Source organism: Equus quagga, chromosome 6, assembly GCF_021613505.1.
Source record: "Equus quagga isolate Etosha38 chromosome 6, UCLA_HA_Equagga_1.0, whole genome shotgun sequence".
NCBI classification, from domain to species: Eukaryota; Metazoa; Chordata; class Mammalia; order Perissodactyla; family Equidae; genus Equus; species Equus quagga.
The window spans coordinates 59,505,909-59,527,185 of NC_060272.1; the positions used below are offsets into that span (position 1 = coordinate 59,505,909).

General features: G+C 38.7%; 1 protein-coding gene across 1 annotated transcript; it reads right to left on the reverse strand.

The window, feature by feature from the left end:
• Positions 1–1,001: 1,001 nt before the first annotated feature.
• MED4 (mediator complex subunit 4) lies at positions 1,002–20,454 on the reverse strand. The gene is made up of 7 exons (XM_046665015.1): positions 20,309–20,454; positions 14,417–14,483; positions 9,318–9,488; positions 6,776–6,833; positions 5,178–5,264; positions 3,556–3,687; positions 1,002–1,703 (listed from the first exon to the last, which is right to left on the reverse strand). The coding sequence occupies exons 1-7, from the start codon at positions 20,431–20,433 to the stop codon at positions 1,531–1,533; spliced, it is 813 nt and encodes a 270-aa protein (XP_046520971.1). The 5' UTR covers positions 20,434–20,454; the 3' UTR covers positions 1,002–1,530.
• Positions 20,455–21,277: the final 823 nt, after the last annotated feature.

A 21,277-nucleotide genomic window follows, 5' to 3' on the forward strand; every position in this document is an offset into this window, starting at 1 on the left:
GAGGGTATTATGCTAAGTGAAATAAGTCAGAGGAAGAAAGTCAAATACCGTATGATCTCACTCCTAAATACAAGATAAAAATGACAAACACATAGAGATTGGATATTATCAGAGGGTAAGGGAGGAAGGTGAAAGGGGTGATTAGGCACACATGTGTGGTGACGGATTGTAATTACTCTTTGAGTGGTCAACAGGATGTAATCTACACAGAAATCAAAATACATAACAATGTACACCTGGAATTTAAATGTTATAAACCACTGTTACAGCAATTCAAAAAAAAAAAAGATGTTCAGATGATGACTCCTGACCGGGATCAGACACATTAAATCACATCCAAAAAAATACAGCAGCATCTCAGGAAATACACATTTTCTCCTTTTTTTTAACATATATATGTGGATTTTTTAAAAAGATGAATCTACACCAAAATGTTAATTAATATGATCTCTGGGTAGAATGCTACTAATTTTATTTTCTCCTTTGTGCTTTACTATATTTGCTAACATTCCACAATAGATGTTGTATTACTTTTGCAATCAGAAAAAAAAAATGTAAAAGGTACAACATTGTCTAAAACTGATAAATCAAAATGTAGCTGTATAAGCATATTATGTAAATGTGGAGGTTAACCACCAGAAGCTCAAAGTGGTTAAAAGTGATTCCTTCTGAGAACTGCAGGAAGAGGGATGGTGAAGGTAAGAGACAGTGTTTTCCATTCTAAAAGCTTTCATACAGTTTTCCTTAAGATCAGACACTACTATGGTAAGTTTTTTCAATTTTTTTAAAAAACTACTTCATTTTATTTCTCCTAAGAAGAATGGTAGCTTGGGTCTTTGAGAAACCTGCCAGTTGTGATTACTAATTCAGATGTGTGCATTACACCACGTTCATTCACACTCCAGAATTCTACTTAAGTACACGTAAAATGCAACTGGATTACAGAAATTTCCTGCCAACACTGAAGGTATATTTAAACAAAAAAATAAAGGCACAGAGAGTACAAACAAAAGTGACTTTATTTACAAAAATTACAATAATTACAAATAGTACAAATTGAGACAATTTCTCCTGTTTCTATGACAGAAGTTAACAGCCTTCACTTTCAAATGAGGGTTTTTATTATTTTGAGCTATGACGTACATTCAGTGAGCCGCTGCCTTTTTTTAATGCTTTTCTAAATAATTCCAGGAGGCCTATTAGTGATATGTACATGGTCATTTCCCTCCAATCTTACTTCCAGAACTACGTACAAATCCAACACAACTGGACAAGAACAGGGTGAGATGGCACCAAACTGAATAATCTTTTTTTCCAACAGTAAATTTTGATTTTTCTTTACATATTCACCTAGTGGTTTAGAACTGAAACTATGATTTTTGGCTTTAAAAAGAAAGTCCACTGTGATTTTAATGGGCTGCACAATTCCACTATAGCCAATATTACCTGGCTATTTTCAGAGGTTTGCCATCGTTTAAGAAACAGAATTCTACAGTACTCAATTCTGTATGCTTTTTATCTTATGTTTTTTTAATCAGAGTCACTGCTACTGCTCGAGGAGTCTGTTGACATAACCTCTACGTCATCTTCATTTTCTTTATTGTGCCCTGGAGGTTCCAACAGAAAGTCATTACTGTGATTGGGTGGTAGCATGTTCATCGACATCTCATTTGACTGCCATGGATACTGTGGAGCAAGGACATCTGGAGAAAGGAAAGAAGCACATATAAGAACTGTTCTACTAGTAATTCATTTACTTCTTAAGTACTCTTCCCTTCATGCAAATAATCTGAAGTAAATATTGTTTTAAGGCTAGAAATCAAAATACACATTTGGCCAAATTGAAGAAGATCAAATTTATTAAGGACAAGCATGATGTTTTAGTAACTAGAACCTGTGTTTCATTTTTTAAAAAACACACTTTCCTGTAAGTAACTATTCATATAGTCAGTTGATGCAATATTTCTTTTGCAAAACATAGTTACAAATCAGATGTTTCCTCTCTCTATATATATTATGTGTACATATAATATAACTAGGTCATATTACTCTGTATATTATAAACAGCTAATATATGGTATACTCAGTATTACAAGATTGAAGCCTCTTAAGCTTCAAATCCACCCTTCCTTGGACCCTGAAAACCTTCTCTTTGCCAGCAGCCATACTGTTAAGCTTTGTCAGTAGAGGGCACTGGAGGGACTCCACAGGGGGAACAGGCTTCTCTTCCTGGAGGCAGTGTTTTCCTTCTGACTGCTGTGGTGCCTGGCTGGTGTGCAGGATTTCAAGCGGTGCTCATCCCCTGGCAAGTTTCAGGGGCATCCCAGAGGGTGGTTTCCCAGTAAGTTGCACCATTACCCCAAAGGTGCCTTCCCAGCAAATCTCCCCGGGACCCTAGTGGATAATTTCCTGCTTGCCAGCTCTGGCCTGTCACACCTCATCTAACATCTCTCCCACACAATGGGCCACAGCTACTCCCTCTCCACCAAGGGCACCATGCTATGAACATCGGCCTTGGGATGGGGGTGGGGGGAGCCTCTTCTCAGGCGGTCCCTTCCCTGGGTACTCTGCCTTGGTCACAGATGCAGTAGCTGCTCCCCATATCTGTTATTACTGTATTTAAAAAAAACCAGTTCTCTTTAGTAGTTAGTATCTTGTTACTAGTTAATAATTCCTTCAGTTTTCCTTGTTCATATTGCTGGTGTGGTTTCTGCCTCCTGACTGGACCATGACTGGCATATGACAGGGCACAACCACAATGAGAAAAATGAGGAGATATCCAGGGAAACCAATACACAGCGAGTTCCCAGTTTGTACTTTAGACAGTTACAAAAATGATGCTTACAAAGTATTTTTAATAACACAGGAACATCCTTACAATAAAATGCTAAGGAAAAAATATTATCTAGAGCATGTTTTTAACAATGTAAAACAAATAGGGGAAAAAATGAAATAGGTAAAATATTGTGATTGCTCAAAAAAGGGTAATGTTTTTCCTTTTTTATGCCTTTTTTTTACTTTTTAAATGTTCTACCAAATCAAAACAAGTCACCTACAAAAGATAAAAGATGGGGAACATAAATAAATGTAAGAATGGCAAAAACCTACATGTAAATCTTGAGGGGGCTGGAGCTCAAAATTAACTGGGCTTCACAAGGCTGTTTTATTTAGTTATTAAAAAGCCCATAAACAGCTTTCTTATTTATTTTGTTAATCTGGGGGTTTTCCAGGAGTGTGTACTTCGTATTTTTTAAAAGTGATGTTTTTCTTATTCTGCTTATACACACTATGTTTCACAATTTTAAAAAAGTTATGTTGAGAGCTTAATAATAAGAGAGGCCTAATAATGCCCGAAAATGGCATGTTAACAAATGAGAGAGAGAAGTCAGTTTATTCTAATTTCATAACCTCCATCTAGAACAGTCTTTAAACTAGAGTAAGTAGGGAGCAGAGAACCTGGCTTATTTAAATTAGGTGGGTCTGGACCCTCAAAATTCCATCATCATGTCCAAAACAGCTTGGTCTACTGGAAAGCATCCTTCTAATGAACATTACCTGGCAATCTGCCTGCTGCAAGAGCGTCCCCTGGTAAATGACCATTCACACCATTAGTGGAAGGATTGTTCATTTGACCCAATAATCCACTTCTCATCTCTAAATCAGTTGGGTATGGTCTCCTTGGGTCCCCTAAAATATAAAGACTGCTTTTAATTCAATCATATACAAAATGAACATTAATACCTTCTCTGAAGTATTGATTTTCCTTGTTTCACTTTGAAAAACTCAAGCTACATTTTCACTTTTGGAATATGAAGGTCATCTTATCAACTGTTATTCAGAGCATAATATATTAAATTTTAAAATAGAGGCATTTGGGGCCAGCCCCGTGGCGGAGTGGTTAAGTTCACGTGCTCCGCTTCGGCGGCCCAGGGTTCGGATCCTGGGCGTGGACATGGCACCACTCATTCGGCCATGTTGAGGTGGCGTCCCACATGCCACAACTGGAAGGACCCACAACTAAAAAATATACAACTATGTACTGGGGGGATTGAGGGAGGAAAAAAAATACAGGCATCTTTATTTCTTCTCTGAATCTTCACAATAATACACTATTCTCTGTAAGAAAACAAATGAGAGAAGTCTGCCATTTTAGCAAACTTTCCAAATGACAAATTAAGAAAATTCTAACAATCTTGATTCTTCTAACTTACCTGTATTTTCTAGTAAGAAAATAACAATGATATATACTCTGAGGGAGAATACATACTCTGAGGGAGAAGAGATCATACATACTTTTTTATAAAACAGACAACACTAGAATGCTTATTGGAAAGATTGTCTAAATTAAAAGCTTTTTCTAACCAACCTCTTTGATCTTGTCATTTAAAGACCAATTCCTGTAACTCTCCAGTGGAGTTTTCAGGAGCCAATAATGTTCATTTCCAATCATGAAAGCATACTATTTAGTTTCGGGTTGATGAAAACTTGGCCAGGTCTGGACCAACTTTTTGGTAATATTTCTTACCAACTCCAGGTTACTTACTCCCAAAACTGTAGTTACCCTTAGTGTTTTCAGTATGATCAAAGACCACCATCAGGAGTCACTGAAGTTGAGATAACTGTCTCCCACTGCTCCCAGATTGCTGCTCTTGCTCAGGTCTCTGTCTTACAAATGCTTTACACACTATCAACATATGCTGCAGCTTGTTACTCTTTCTGTTGTTTAATTACTCCAGATCTTTCCAGTCCTGTGTGTTTGCCGCTGGGTGGTCAGTGCTTCATCTTTATCGCCTAACGATTGGGATTGTCTGTTTCCCAGGCTGGAACCCTTGGGGAAATCCTAATAGGGCTAAAAAGTTGACTTCTGGCCAGCCTGGGTTTTACAGGCATATAAATCTACAGCTTTAGAATCATCACATATTATCTTGTACTTTTAAAATTATTATTTTTTAAAAAGGAAAGAAACACAGTCTTTAGTGGCAGCAGCTTTGTAGAAAATCAAAGTGATAAAACCCATGGCCTATATTATTATTTATAGGACATTAAAGATATGAAATATGTAACAGATGTTTCTAAGGATAAATACATTCTCTATTTAAATCGTTTTTCCTATTTTTGTGTACAGTCACCTAAGAATTTTCAAAACCACATATATGTAAAAAGAGAAGTATTTTTACCTGGAACCCACGTCAGTGGGGCACACACAGCATTACTTGCGCTAATCCTATGTGCATACTTAATAATTTCTTCAGAGGAGATAGCACCTGAGAGTCAAGAGGAGAGTGTAACATTTTAGTCTAATAAACATTTAAGTTTATAAAGGCATACATCATACTTAAAATTATCTGAAATTAAGATAATCTGAGTTACCTGCCTTCCCTAATATACCCAATAATATGTATATGGTCAAACTTAAATCATATATATTTCCAAACCAAAGAACAAGACATTCAGAAAAATCAGCTGTCACAGTTAAGGTATCAAATTTGGGACACTAATGTGATAATGTTCAATAATCTCAGTTATTAACTACCATTAAATACTCTTCCTGAAAGCAACAGTGAACACAAATAGAACAGAACAGATTGTTTCATCTCCCAATGACATCAAGCTATTAAATCCGAGCAGTGGTTCACATGATACCATTCAACTGTTCACTCAATGTGACCCCAAGGCTATAAGTAGCCCTAAGGAGAAAGATGTCCACAATATATTCATTAGGTGAAAAAAAGTAAGCTGCTAAACAATATGTATAACATGACCTGGTTTTTATTTATTTATTTATTTATTTTTGAGGAAGATAAGCCCTGAGCTAACTACTGCCAGTCCTCCTCTTTTTTTGCTGAGGAAGACTGGCCCTGAGCTAACATCTGTGCCCATCTTCCTCTACTTTATACATGAGATGCCTACCACAGCATGGCGTGCCAAGCAGTGCCATGTCTGCACCTGGGATCTGAACTGGCGAAACCCGGGCCACCGAGAAGTGGAATGTGCGAACTTAACCGCTGTGCCACCAGGCCGGCCCCTGATTTTTATTTTAGAAGACATATACATATATGTATTTGTATTGTTCTTGTTATATATGTACTACAGAGCTAAAAAAAATCTGGAAGGACACCCACCAAACAAACATTAACAGTAGTTATCTGAAACAGGAAAAGAAGAGGAAAATTAGACAAGTCAGAGATGACTGAATGTAAACCATATCTACAAATCGTTAAAAGCAAGTAAACAAAGTTTTTGTTATAATTCTGAGTTTTAATATGCAAACTAAAAGGTCCAAAATGGAAGCCTTTTAAAGAGAGAAGCAGGACGGGCCAAGAAGGTGTGCCAGGCTTCTGCACCACTAAAGGGGCATATGTCCCAAAGCCACAGCTAGTTCTGACCTCACATTCTAGTCCCGTTCTAGCTGTTCAATGGACCTTCTCTTTGACTCTGTCCTATTTTTCAAGATCCAACTCAAATCCCACTTGCTTCCAGCCTATAGTTCTCTTCCCTTCTCCCAGCAATTTTATAAACTCACTGTCTTAATGGCACATTCGAGTACAAGTGCTGTAACTTGCTTCATATTATTACTTCTCATGACCTGAAGAAGGATGTGATACCTCCCTAACAATACCCAGCACAGTGCTAGAACACAGCAGGCACTTCACAATGAAAATGTGTTACAACCTTCCCAACAGCAGCAAATGGTTACCAATAACACTCTCACCAGTTTCTTGAAACCAAAACTTGGATTTTTCAGACAGTCACTCAGTATTCCCACAGTACTAACCTTTTCTTGCTTTTTCTATCGATTTGAGTTTTTCTTTTGCTTGGTAAACAGCTGTTGCCTAATTTAAACAACATTAAAAAAAAGAAATAGGGTTTATTCTTAACTATAACAAGCACAGATTTGGGCTTAATTCACAAAACCATTTATCCCATAGGAACAATATGCAAAATTTGGAAATCCCCACAATTTATTTATCATGTTCTGAAACACCCCTTGGGTGTCACTTACATCAGTCATAGTTAATCAAAGAAAGAAATATTATATTCATGAATCAGCCTCCATTCACAAATTAGTTAGAAACAAAGTATAAATTCAATTCTTTACTAAGACTTTTTCTTTATGTCTTCTATAATAAACATGCGGAAGAGATCCAGACCACGGACCACTCCCAAAGCATCCTATTCCTGCATCTAGTGAAGGATAAAATCTTTTTCTACTTTACAAGATAGATTCTGGGTTGACAGTCTTCTTCATTTATACATGACCATTACTCCATGCCCAGTGACTGTTCTAATGACTGCTATAACTGCCCCCATCCCCCTGCAAAGGAACACTGAAGGGGAAAATGAAGTTAACCCAGTATACGCAGCCTCAACTATAAAACAGTGGTTAAGAGTATGGAGCCAGAGAAATCTAGGTTTAAATTCCATCTATCTACTTTTTACCCTCCTTGGGCAAGGTAGTCCTTCATTTAAAATCTTGGCTTCTTCATCTGTGAAATGGAATAATGGTATTGACCTCATATGATTGTTAAGAAGATTGGGATAATACATGTAAAGTGCAGAACACAGGGGCCGGTGCACAAGTGCTCAATAAATGTTAGTTGCTATTATGTAAAACATAAATTTCAGTCTTTTTATAGTCCTGTGGTCACTGTTTTTAACTCAATGATTACATTTTTGGAAATCTAAAGAATAAAATCCAAAATGCAGAAGAAAAAAAGCTTTTGTGCAAGGATATTCATCAAAACATTATTTATAATAGAAAGCTGGAAAACTAAACAAAGATGATATAATTATATGAAAAACGCTTAAGTTTTAATAAATAGTAACAAAGTTAGTTAGTGTCCTGCTAATTACAACAAAGTAAAAAATGAATACATCTAAGACTGAAAGGAAATACACCAAAGCATAAATAGCGACAATCTTTGAGCAGTGGGACTAAAGACAATTTTTCCCTCTTCTTTCTACTTTTCTGTATTTTCTGAATATCTTTTGATAAGCAAGTATTATTTTATTAATAGAAAATATATTTTATTACATATTTTTGAAAAGCTTTTACTTGGGGTCATTTCTTCAGTCGGAGTGGTTAAGTTACCCTGAACCACTCAGGCTTCTAGTTAATGGAGCCCATGTGGACACATTTCTGAAGAGATTCATTAGGGATAAGGATGCCAGCAATGTCTGGTCCATATGACAATCAAACTCAGTTGTTTCTGCAATGCCACCATATAACAATTACATTAGTTACTGTTCAGTGAAATAACTGGGCAAATAATAGCCAATAAATTGCCTCTTTGAAACAGCAGCTAAGAACAAGAAAGGAATAACTAGAGTCCTTGCCATATATCACAATCTCACTTAGTTTAGGATGGAAGGCTGAACAAAATAATGTAAACTTTAATCAATTTATAAAATTGGTACATATTTGTATTGATTCAAAAATATTTTTTAAATTGAAGTAAAGATTTAGACTATTAATAACTGAAAACTTATATCAGGACAGGAAAAAGGTAAAACTTCCTATTTCTATTAATTCAATCCTGTGAAATCTTTAAATTAATAAAAATATGGTTCAAAAGTAAAGCAGACTGTTTGAAAACCATAACTAAAAAAGGGAAGGACAATGGCTTTTCATTTAACCAAAATGACAAGTTGTCCCTTTTAGATTTGGAAAGTTTTCTGCCACTTCAAAATAGACTGTCCCCAGTTTACAATGCTTTGACTTATGATTTTTCAACTTAACGATGGTGGGAAGGCAATATACACTCAGTAAAAACTGAACTTCGAAATCTGAATTTTGTTCTTTCCCGAGGCTAGCAATAGGTGGTGGTACAACCCTCTCTCGTGATGCTGAGCAGTGGAGGGAGCTGCGGCTCCCGGCCAGCCACAAGCTCATGAGGGTACACAGTCGATACGCTTACAACTGTTCTGCACCCATTCAACCATTCTGTTTTTCCTTTTCAGTACAGTATTCAATAAATTACATGAGATACTCCATACTTTATGATAAAATAGGCTTTGTGTTATGACTTTGCCCAAGTGTAGGCTAGTGTAAGTGTTCTGAGCATGTTTAAGGTAGGCGAGGCTAAGCTATGAGGTTTGGTAGGTTAGGTGCATTAAACACATTTTCAACTTAATATTTTCAACTTATGATGGGTTTACCAGGATGTAATCCCATCATTTTTTTCCAACTTCTGCTAGGTTTGTTGGTAGGTAACCCCATCATAAGTGGAGGAAGATCTGTACTGATAATAGATTTAATTTTCAGAAACAGATTAAACAATATTCTTTTTACCTTAAGAACCAGCCTGTTAACTTACCAGTATTTGTTCCGCTTCCTTTAGCTGTTTTTGTAGTTGCTGAATATCACTGTCTCTTTTCTCTACTTCTTTTTCTAAAACTTGCATTTCATGATGGATTTTTCCCTGATTAAGTGCCAATTTCATTAGTTCTTGAAATTCTCCATCTCTGTGAATTAACAACTCCAGGACCTGTCAGATAATAGTCGAATAAAGCAGATAATAACAGCATATTGAAAAACTACATTCCAATGAAACAAAGAATCCACATGCCAATTGGCTAAGCTACAAAATTTTAACACATTTAAAGTATTATTTCCAATCACTGTTAAGAATAAAAATAGCCTATGATTATTTTGGAAAACAGAATACTATCAAGATTTTCTACTTTTTCTACTTATAGGCTGTTCTTTCATACAAAACAAAACAAGACTTTCAGAACTAGCAATATGCCAAAATGTGCAGGTTCATTCATTTCCCAGGGAAGATAAAATTTTAAAGTTTATCTTTAAAAATATAATGTAATAGAGGTTCCCCCACAACTTGGTAATTGAGATGACTTTAGTTGGCACCAAGAACTTAAAAAAACTTTTACAAAACAATCCAATTTAAAAATGAGCAGAGGAAAGACATTTTTCCAAAGACATATAAATGGTCAAAGGTACATGAGAAAATGCTCAACACCACTAATCATCAGGGAAATGCAAATCAAAACCACAATTGGATACCACCTCACACCTGTTAGAATGGCTATCAAAAGGACAAGAGAGAACAATGTCAGTGAGGATGTGGAGAAAAGGTAACCCTTGTGCACTGTTGGTGGGAATATAAATTGGTGCAACCACCTCTGGAAGACAGTATGGAGGTTACTTTAAAAATTAAAAATAGAACTACCATATGATCCAGCAATTCCACTTCTGGGTATTTATCTGAAGGAAATAAAATCACTATCTCAAAGAGACATCTAGACCCCCATGTTCATTGCAGCGTTACTGCCAATAGCCAAGACATGGAAGCAACCTAAGTGTCCATCAATGGCTGAATGGGTAAAGAAAATATGTTTGACATACATATTACATACATGTACATATATAAGTATACATACATACATGCAATGGAATATTATTCAGCCATAAAAGAGAAGGAAATCTTGCCATTTGTGACAATATGGATGAACCCTGAGGGCATTATTCTAAGTGAAATAAGTCAGTCAGAGAAAGACAAATACTGCATGATCTCACTTATATGTGAAATCTAAAAAAGCCAAACTCATAGAAAAAGAGATCAAGTTGGTGGCTGCCAGAGGTGGAGGGTGAGAGGGCAAAATGGGTGAAAGTGACCGAAAGCTACAAACCCCTAGTTCTAAGACAAATAAGTTCTGAGGATGTAATGTACAGCATGGTGACTATAGTTAACCATGCTGTATTGCATATTTGAAAGTTGCTAAGAGAATAAATCTTAGCAACTTAAAAAAAGTCCTTAAAATATGTGCAGAGGAACTGAATAGACATTTTCCAATGACACACAAATTGTCAACAGGTACATCAAAAGGTGCTACTTTCCTTGCCATTATCTTAAAAGTTCTTAACACAAGAAAAAAAAATTTGTAACTTTGTGAGCTGATGGATGCTAACTAAACTTACTGTGGTAATCATTTCACAATATACACGTATATCAAATCATTATGTTGTACATCTTAAACTAATACAATGTTATGTGTCAATTATATCTCAATTAAACCAGAAAAAAATTAAAACAAAAAAAACCCTAAAGCACTACATAGCATGCAACGACATTTTATAACAAAATGCAGTTTTTTCAAAAGCCACAAAATTGTATGTAACCAACTATGATAGCAAATAAATGAATAAAATAAAACTATAATGTAAGGAAACTTGATAAATACAATTACAGTAAATGCTTCATTACGTGTCTCAGAACTGAACTGATCTAAGAAATACTATCTTTTATGATAAATATTTATACAAATGCTTAAAAAAACTTTTATACATTTGTGCTAATATGTTTTAGAAAAAATATAACTCACATTAAACCTGTGATTTCATGCACAATATTGCTTTAGGATGAAGATGGTTTAAAAAGGAGCAACTTCAAAAAATAGTAAATAAATTGGTGGTATGCAAATGTGGCAAAAACTGTGAAGGTTAAAAAGCATAAAATAGAAAGTCTGGGTTCAAATCTCTAGTCCTTCCTTACTAGGGATATAATAACAGCACCTTATCACATAAGGCTGTTGTGAGGATTTATGATATAATACACAGTAAGTACAGACAGGAAGAGCTCAATAAAGGCTGGTTGTTGTCACCACCTCACTGCACAATTAAGATGCAATCTTACCTAATACCCTTACTGGAATGTGCTAAGTAGGGAACACTACTTCAGAAAGAAAATGGTATCAAAATTCAAAATCAATTTTAAAACGATTAATAAAAATTTGTTAAAAAGTATAGACATGCCTCTTCAAGTTCCTTTGATCTTGAGTTCCTCTGATTTTTACACAACTTCTCCTGATTCAATAGACAAAAGACAGCTGCATCCTCCGTCCAGGTACTAAGAGTATTTGTTTTAAATAACAGAAAGCTTTTTCTGTAAAAGTATATTCTATTTAAAGGACCTGTAATTCCCATTCTTCTCAAGTCACAGGAGGAGAAGGTTACTTTTCCATTTTTATAAAAGCTATATTTAAAAAGTTATTAACCAAAGTGAGTAGAGTACACATTAGTGCCATGACAACTTTTTTTTTTAAAGATTGGCATGTGAGCTAACATCTGTTCCCAATCTTTTTTTTCCCTTTCTTCTTCTTCTCCCCATAGCCCCCCAGTACATAGCTGTATATTCTAGTTGTAGGTCCCCCTGGTTGTGCTATGTGGGACGCTGCCTCAAATGGCCTGATGAGTGGTGCCATGTCCGTGTCCAGGATCTGAACTGGTGAAACCCTGGGCCGCCGAAGTGGAGCGCGCGAACTTAACCACTGGGCCACGGGGCTGGCCCCTCCATGACAGCTTTTAAGAAGTTTACACAGTTTGACCTATTCTGTATAGTACCAGAGAGTAGTAACGATTCTTTTTAGGTTTTATTGTTGAGTAGAGAAAAAGTATTCAACTGCAGTCTCGGTTCTAGTTCCACTCATCCAGTAACCTCTAGCTCACTTATCCATCCTGGAGCTCAATCTCACAGGAGGTTACATGGAAGACCATTAAAGTCCCTTCTAACTCCAAAGTTCTACATACACGAAAATATGAATATTCAAACAAAATGGTGGCTAGAAAACTTTCAAATGGGCATATCCCACTAATATTTAAGTTTCCATGAAAATTATACAGAAATTCACACACTAAGTACAAGGTGTAAATCTAGTGGGGTGGCGACGATGATAACTAGCCTTTATCGAGCTCTTCCTGTGTGTACTTAACTGCATTATATCATAAATCCTCACAACAACCTTACGTGATAAAATACTGTTATGTTAAAGACAGAATTGCTAGTGCTGAAAAAGTATAAGAAAGGTTAGTGCTGATTACGCAGGTCTTAGTTATGGCCTGCTGAATAATCTGTGTGCCTGGCTCATAGCAAGCAGTTAGTAAGTGTCTAGGCAATAAAGTCAAACCTTGCATTTCACCTTTTGCTCATTTGTTAAACGTTCCTATTTAATTAGGTAGATATTTATTTATTTAGATTGGCCCTGAGCTAACATCTGTTGCCAATCTTTTTTTTTTCCCTTCTTCTCCCCAAAGCTCCCCAGTACATAGTTGTATATTCTCGTTGTGAGTGCCTCTGTTGTGCTATGTGGGACGCCGCCTCAGCGTGGCCTGATGAGCGGTGCCATGTCCACACCCAGGATCTGAACCGGGGAAACCCTGGGCCACCAAAGTGGAGTGCATGAACCCAACCACTTAGCCACGGGGCTGGCCCCCTACAGGTATTTATTAATAAAATATCTGAGGCTGGGATTCTTCTATTAACACATTTCTCTGTAGGCTCTTTCTTTTTCTAAAAACAAAATAAACAAAAAACAACCCTAATATCTCCAAAATTAGCATTTTTTTCAACTTGTAGCCTTATCTGATTCCCTCTCTCCTGAGCAGATTAATCCCTGAAGAAAACAAGTTCTTTGTCACTTCTCTATTGTGAGTTCATCAAATTTCTCTGCCCTCAAAACACATATTAGATAAACTTAGCTACAGACGGGGTGGAGGGAGAAGAGGTCTATTAAGACTGTCTCCTCTTCTGTCTCACATCTTTAAAAAGGTTAATCCTTCCCATCTGCTTTCTCTTCTAAAAAAATGTTTTTAATTGTGGTAAAAAAAAAACCCACATAATATAAAATTTACCCTCTTAACCTCTTTAAAAACTTTTTCAGAAAAAGAAAAATCTGTCCCCTGTAGAAAATCAGAAAGCACAGAAAGGCATAAAGAAAAGAAAAACAACTTGTAAACTCAAACCCACAAAACAACCTCTATTAACACTGTACGCTCTTTTATGTCCACTCATTTCTTTTTTTTTTAACTTTTTATTGAGATTATGATAGTTTACAACCTTGTGAGATTTCAGTTGTACATTACTGTTTGTCAGTCATGTTGTAGGTGCACCCCTTCATCCTTTGTGCCCACCCCCTACCCCCTCTTTCCCCTGGTAACCACTAATCTGTTCTCTTTGTCTACATGTTTAACTTCCACATATGAGTGGAGTCATAGAGAGATTGTCTTTCACTATCCGGCTTATTTCATGTCCACTCATTTTTAAGTTGAATTAGGGGAACCAAGCCCACAATAAAGGGCTAGTTTATGACAGCACTGACTTTTTTGATTCCAAATAATGTTCTAATCTCCATTTAACAAGACTTTGTTGGTTAATTCAAAAGACAAAAATAAATAAATGTGTAACTAGAACTATAAGAGAAAATAATAAAATACTGCTAAAATAAAAATACTGTATTATTATCTTATGTAAATGACGGAAAGAAAATATCAATTTAAAAGTTGCAATTAATAATTTAATAGGATTCGATCTTCCTGTTCTCACACAAAGTAAATACATAAGAGGAAAATTACAGAAATGATGGGGGTTTTTCGTTTTTAATTAAAAAAGAAACCAGTTACCTGGTTTTCCTCTCCAGCCTGTAACAACTTTTGGTTCCTTGAAATTGCCAGCATTTCTATAAGTTCTCTAGAAAAGAAAAACAAAAAATTAAAAGCCTTTGCAAAATAAATACAATTGAGGCTTTCTTAACTGATCTCTCACTGACTGGCCGGCTGGATTCAGGCACCCACAGCACGCCGAGGACTCACAGCTCCGGTCCCCAGCCCACCATGACCCTGGACTTCAGCTCTCACTGGCTGCACTGCACTCTCTCTAGGCCTCAGCTGTGCTTGTTATCAGACCCCCACTAGGGAAGTTTTACTTACTACTATAATTATAGAAATTAATATCCATTACATAAATACCAATGAAATATCATGAATAGAAAGAGGTGTTTCTGTAAAACCTAAGCTGAATAATTGGAAAGACTCAACAGACAACTGTGAAAAACCCAGGGAAAGTCATAAAAACCCAGCAAGAGTCTGCCCCCACTGCTTGAGCAGCATCTAAGTTTTCATTTTACTTTAAAGAAACCAAACTGTAGACAACGCATTATAGGTAGTTTACGCAAGAAAAACTCCTACATTTGGGGTCTGCAGGCCAAATAAAGCACATCTGCGGTTTTTGTAAATAAGGTTTTCTTGGAAGATAGCTTCGTCCCTTCATTTACATACTGTCTTTCCCCCCACAACAGCAGAGCTGAGTAGATGCAGCAGAGAACTTAGGGACTGCAAAAACTAAAAATAATTACCCTCTGGCCCTTTACAGAAAAAGTTCCCTGACCCCCATCTTATAGGAAAAGATTAGTGAAAATCTAAGTTTGTATGTCTTAAGGTAGAATAAAACAATTAAGGAATGGAAGAATGATTTTCTACTTTAATTGAATTTTTAAATTAACCAAACAGGTGTCAATTAAGAGGGATTCTTAGGCATAATAAAATTCTATCTTTCTAGAATGCTCATTTACTAGATATGCCAATTTTCCTATAAGAAAATTGGCATAAATATCAGGAAAAAAATGTATAGCAGGTAATAGGTATATATTAGTTTCCAACTTGTTGATAGATGGGACTTTCCAGAAATTATGCAGGAGGGGACGGCCCCACAATTAGCTACCTGACACTACTAGTTAGCCCCAGTGTTTGCACCTTCTCCCTGGCTGCCAGGCTATTTCTACCTTCATTTTTCCACCTTCCTCCCTGCTAGCTTCATACTATTTTTCTGGATGGCGCCAAGTGGACCCAACCTTCCTCACTACTACTTCCCCATACCATTATGTATGAATTAGCTAATTAATGAAAAAAGTGGATATGGGAATGGAAAGTCTTCATTCCCTCATTCATCAAGTATTTTCTGAGTGCCTATTATAAGTGAGGCACTTTCTAGATTCTGGGGCTGTAAAAATGAACAATGGCACTTAAATTCTAATAGAGGAGACAAGAATAACCAAGAAAATACATAAATAAAACCAGAGTGATAAGGGTTAGAAAGAAAATAAAGCAGAGTGTTATATTAGAGTGTCAGTGAGGCAATCAGGGAAGGCCTCTCTAAGGGAATATCTTTGAGGTAGGACATGAATTAAATGAGAGAAGCTAGCCAAGGGATCTGGGAAGAACACTCAGTAAAAAAATAGAGCTAGTTCAGGGGCCCAAGGATGGGTTTGAGGAAGTGTGGCCAGAAAGCAGCAGGCACTGGGGAGCAGGACACAAAGTGAGGACAAGGGGAGGGAAGGGAGGCCAGATGGCATAGGGCCTTGCAGGTCATGATAAAGGATTAGTATTTCATTCGAAGTGCAATGAGAAGCCTCTGGACCACTTTACACTGGGAAGTGACATGAGCTGGTTTATGTTCTTAAATAACTGCTGAGCGATCTGGAGGACAGACTGTTAGAGGGCTAGAAGGAGGATCAAGTCAGGTGGTTTCCACAGCGTTCCAGGCAAAAGATGACGCTGCTCTGACTAGCTCCTAGCCACTAGGATTGAGCCATGGAAATGGGAGAAACATGGAAAGATTTAGGATCTACTTTGGCAGTAGCGCTGACAGGACTTGCTGATGGATTAGACATTTTATGAAAATAGCATGTTATATCAACCTTTTTCAGTACCCCAGAGATGAGCTATAGACAGTTGAGAATCTCTGGTCTAAATAAAAGCTGGTTTCTGCGGGGAAGGGATGGTAGTGAGGGACTGGGAGTATGGTGGGAGATGTGAAATGAGCATTTTTCTGCCTTTCTTGCAAATCTGGGACTATAAATCCACAGGAAACCTTACAAAGGCTTGCCTTAGGCACCAGAGAACAGGGAGGGAGCAGTCTGTGAGACTCAGTGCTGTCCTGTAACAGTCTAGGACAGAGTGAAAACCCTGACAGAACCCCAGCGCCCACTCTCTGGTTACGGGTGTGGGAGAGAGAGCCCTGTCATGCCACAGAAGCAGCAGCTGTATTCCTGGCACAGCAAATTAGAGTCCATCTACATTCCCCCATAGAAATATAACTTACATAGGGGTTAATCCTATGTTATTAGTGGTACTACACTTCAGGTAAATGATAGGCAAACAGAATTAACAGGCTGGTGTGGAAGCCTCCAGACCCCTATCAACATCGCTTCTGTAGAACAATGAGTTCTGTAGAGTACAATCTATCTGTATGTTTCTATTTTTAAAATTCCTCCAAAGACTACCTCATTCTATCACATTTTACAAAGTAATAAATATACTGAAAGGCCATACACTCAGGTAACAGTAAAAAATACATCCCAAGTTGCAAACCCACTATTTTCTGAAGTCAAGAGATTACATTAGTGAGGAGTTTTTCTTTTCATTGTTCATACAAAATGCAAACAAGAGAAAAATTCCATTTAGAGGATAACACCAAACTTCACAGATCCCAGAACCAGTATATGTAGCCATGTTTGGGCACAAAAGGGGACTTTTGTGAAAGCCACTCACTGGAGCAGCCTCATTTTGTGGAAAAGTTCCAATGAGTCTTAAGTGACAAACCACAAAGTGACACCTCTTCCACTACCACCAACTATCCCCAGGATGGTAACAGAGATAAATTTCACTTACCTACTGTCGTATAGTCTTTAGAGATGAACAAATAAAATAAATAAAATGTGGCAGATAAGTCATGAGAAAACCAGAGAAAAAGAAAAATGAACTTCTAAGACAAGGGCTGTTACCACACGCTGCAGAGTACCTCAAGAAGGAAGCAGCCTATCACCAATTTGTCAACAGATTTAGTGAGGGGGACTACAAATTAATGAGAAATCAGTCTTTTTGGAACTCTCGGAGAAAGGGCAACAGAAAAACCATGCTTGTTTTAGAGGAAGTAAAAGAGAACTCAGTACCTCAACTGATCGCGTACAACTGGAAGGCTGAAGGAGAGAGTTTCAGAACCATTGAGGTTCTCGAGGAAAATTTAAATGATTCACCACTACTTTAGTAGGTAAATACATTTCATCAGACAGAAAATGCTATACTTGGTAATCAAGGAAAGAATCAAATATGGAGAGGCATAAATTGGTCAAATGTAGATACAAGAGAATTTCAATTTAGTTTCAAATTTAACATAACTGCTGAGATTACTTAATTATGCTATCTCAAGTGAACAGTACATGGATAGCAAGTGTATGTACTCCTACAGGTACCAACAGCATCAGGAAAACACAGCTCAGACACACAACCCAGGAGCCAAAAGATCCAGAGGCAAGATCTCAAGATGGATGTCTGCACTGTCTAACGTCAAAAGAAATTCTCAAAGACCATTACCCTGGATGAGTAGGCTCAGAAACACAACTCCTGAACTTGGTGATATGAAAGATATACTAGGGTTACTCAGCAAAAACAGACAAACCAAAAATGTTACAGCTTTGTTAACAGCTAACAAAGAATAAGAACTCACCGTGAACTAAATGAAACTTCAATTAGCCGTCCCAAAGAGTCATGTCACACAGAGCAGAGACACGAATAATTTAGCTGCAAAATTCATACCACGAACACTGTCTTGCTGGGGTCTTTTTACTAAAAAATCATGCTGGTATTCACTGGATAGGATTAATTAAAGATACAGACAAGTTCTCCACCACAAACTACAAAGCCAACAAAGACAAAGAAGGAAGCAAAGCACCACTTGCATTAACCTGCGTAAACATGTACACAGCGGCAACACACAAAGACAGGCGCCTTGTGCCTTTGAGTGTTGGCTGCTGGCTGGCTGAAAATTCCATGGGCCCTATTTATTGTCAGGCAGTATTTGAGACTAATACCATCTAAACAGTGGTTTACACACATAAAACTACTTAACTTCTGCTGTCCGTGCGTTTTTAGGTTTTTATTATGTCATTTACTATTGTGCTAACCTAGTAATCTGGTAAGTAATGCTTGCTATAGCAAGGACTAAATTCACAGCAAAGATAAATAAATGGTAATAAATTATTAGAAGGTCAGGGAATACAATATGTAACATTTATTCTAAAGCTGTCAAAGAATGTGGCTACAGAACAGGTAACATTTGAGCTGGATACTGCAGGATGAATGAATGATTCATCAAGTTGAAGGTGGCGTGGAAATGGCACTGAAGATGAGGAAGTACAGCTGGCTTTAGAATGAGGAGCATTCACACAGGCTGGCGGGAAGGGTCTGGGAGGGAGGAGGGGTGTGGCAGCAAATGAGGATAATAGGATGGATTAAGAGGAGATGCAGAAAGGCCTTATCGCACACTAAGCTAAAGAGTTTGGACTTAATTTCATTGAGTAATGGGAACCTACCAAATATTTTAAAGCAGAAAAGTGACACAAGATGCCTTTTAAAAAGATGGCTCTGGGGTTACCCCATGGCGTAGTGGTTACGTTCGGAGGGGTGGCCAGGGTTCACAGGTTAGGATCCCTGGCGAACATACACCACTGTCAACCATGCTGTGGCAGTGACCCACAAATAAAGTGGAGGAAGACTGGCACAAATGTTAGCTCAGGGCTAATCTTCCTCAGCAAAAGCAAAAAGAAAAAAGATAGCTCTGCTCTTGGACAATATGAAAGTATAAAGTGCAGAAGCATTAGTGCTAGTAAAACTGTTGAGGCTGCATTAATAAAAGTTATGAGAATGCAGATGGGAACGAGAGGTCAAATATGAGCAACATTTTAAAAGAAGCAAAGCAATTTTAACATGCAACTGAATGTGAAGGAGTTAAGGGAAGGCTCCAACTTGACAGACTGCCATGAAAGATGACAGAATAAGGAGAATGACATGTACCCCTGCCACACACGCCTCACTCCAGCCATCCCAAACTTGCAATTCCACCACCCAGTAGTGGTTGCTCATGTTTCCAGGCCCTTGCACATGCTGTTCCAACCACCTGCCGCCTAGGGAGTCTGATGAATTCATTCCTCCCGTGCAGTCCTTCCTCCAGGAAGCCCGCCCCAAGTACAACCGGGACAGGCGCCTGGTCCCCGGGCTCCCGGAGCCCGCAGGGCACGCCTCTGATAAAAACAGGCTCCGCGCCACAGCCACTGTTGACACCTCTGTCTCTCCCCCCTGCACCGGCTCCTCCAAGTCGGCAACCAGTCCCCCTCACTACCGACCGTCTCCCAGCGCTCGGCCTCCAGGGGGTGTTCCTTAAATGTCTGGGGAGTGTCGTGGACGAAAAGACTCACACCAGGCAACCTCTAAGATCCGCTCCGGTTCTGACAGTCTTGGAGTTCCGGCGTCACTGTCATTACTGAAATGTCCTCGAATGGGGAAAAACGCCATCTCGGAGTCCCGGAAGGTCGCAGACCCTCGGGCACTGTCTTTGGGACCGAACGCCACCGTCTCCCGAGCGCGGCCGTCCCCACCGGACCAGCGCCAACGCAGGGCCGGCGGTCCCAGGTCAGTCCTCCCGGCCCAGCCCCAGCCAGGCCCCTGGGCCGACAGCATTACCTCGACAAGACCTCCAGATCTTCCAGCGCGGACAGCAGCCGCTCTCGCGTGCTGTTCCCGCCCACCGCTGCCGAGCCGCCTCCCGGCCGCTCCTTCTCCTTCTCGCCACTCGAAGACGCCGCCATGCTTCCTACCGGCTGGCAGCCGGCGCCAGCGCAGCTGCGCGCTGGCGAGGAGAGGCGGGTTTGGGAGGCGGAAGGAGGGGCCACCGAGGCAGGGGAGGAGAGGCCGGGCCAGAGCGCCCCCCGTGCGCCTGGAGGTGCACTGCGGGAGCGGGCGCCATCTGCTGGCCCAGCGAGGGCTTCTCGGGTCCAAGCCTGAAGCCAGAGCCAAACCTGGGTCAGGTTCTCCCGCGCCTTCGGGTCTTCAAGCAGGAATGGGAGGCTTCTGCTCCACGGAATTTAAACATTTGAGGGAATTACATAATGACCTACCTCTCATGGCAGTTTCTTCGTGAAATGGGCTGGAGTCTTCTCAGTATTGACCTCTCTTTAGTCTGCATTCCCGTAACGCTATTCCCACCCTCCTGTTTGGCCTCTTCTAGAGGGTGTAAGCACCTTAGGACTGAAACCATGATCCATCTTTTGTTCTTCAGTTTTCCTTTATTGTGGTAAAATACACATAACATAAATTTACCTTGTTAACCACGTTTAAATATATAGTTCGGTGTCAGTACTTTTCTATTATTAAGCTACCATCACCATCCATCTTCATAACTCTTTTCATCTTGCAAAACTGAAACTGTACCATTAAACAACTCCCCATTCCCGCCTCCCCCAACCCTTGGCAACCACCATTCTACTTTCTGTCTGTATGAGTTTGACTACTTTAGGCACCTCATAAAAATGGAATCATACAGTATCTGTCTTTTTGTGACTGGCTTATTTCACTTAGCACAATTCCTCAAGGCTGACCCATGTTTTAGCATGTGTCAGAATTTTCTTCCTTTTTAAGGCTGAATAATATTGC

What these genes read in the sequence shown, in the direction of transcription:
- MED4 (XM_046665015.1), bottom strand. Translation starts at nt 20,433, where the DNA reads ATGGCGGCGTCTTCGAGTGGCGAGAAGGAGAAGGAGCGGCCGGGAGGC. An exon ending in AGGAAGCGGAACAAATACTG is followed by an intron (nt 6,834 to 9,317) that starts GTAAGTTAACAG and finishes TGTTTAAATTAG; the next exon opens with GCAACAGCTGTTTACCAAGC. An exon ending in CCCACTGACGTGGGTTCCAG is followed by an intron (nt 3,688 to 5,177) that starts GTAAAAATACTT and finishes TTTATATTTTAG; the next exon opens with GGGACCCAAGGAGACCATAC.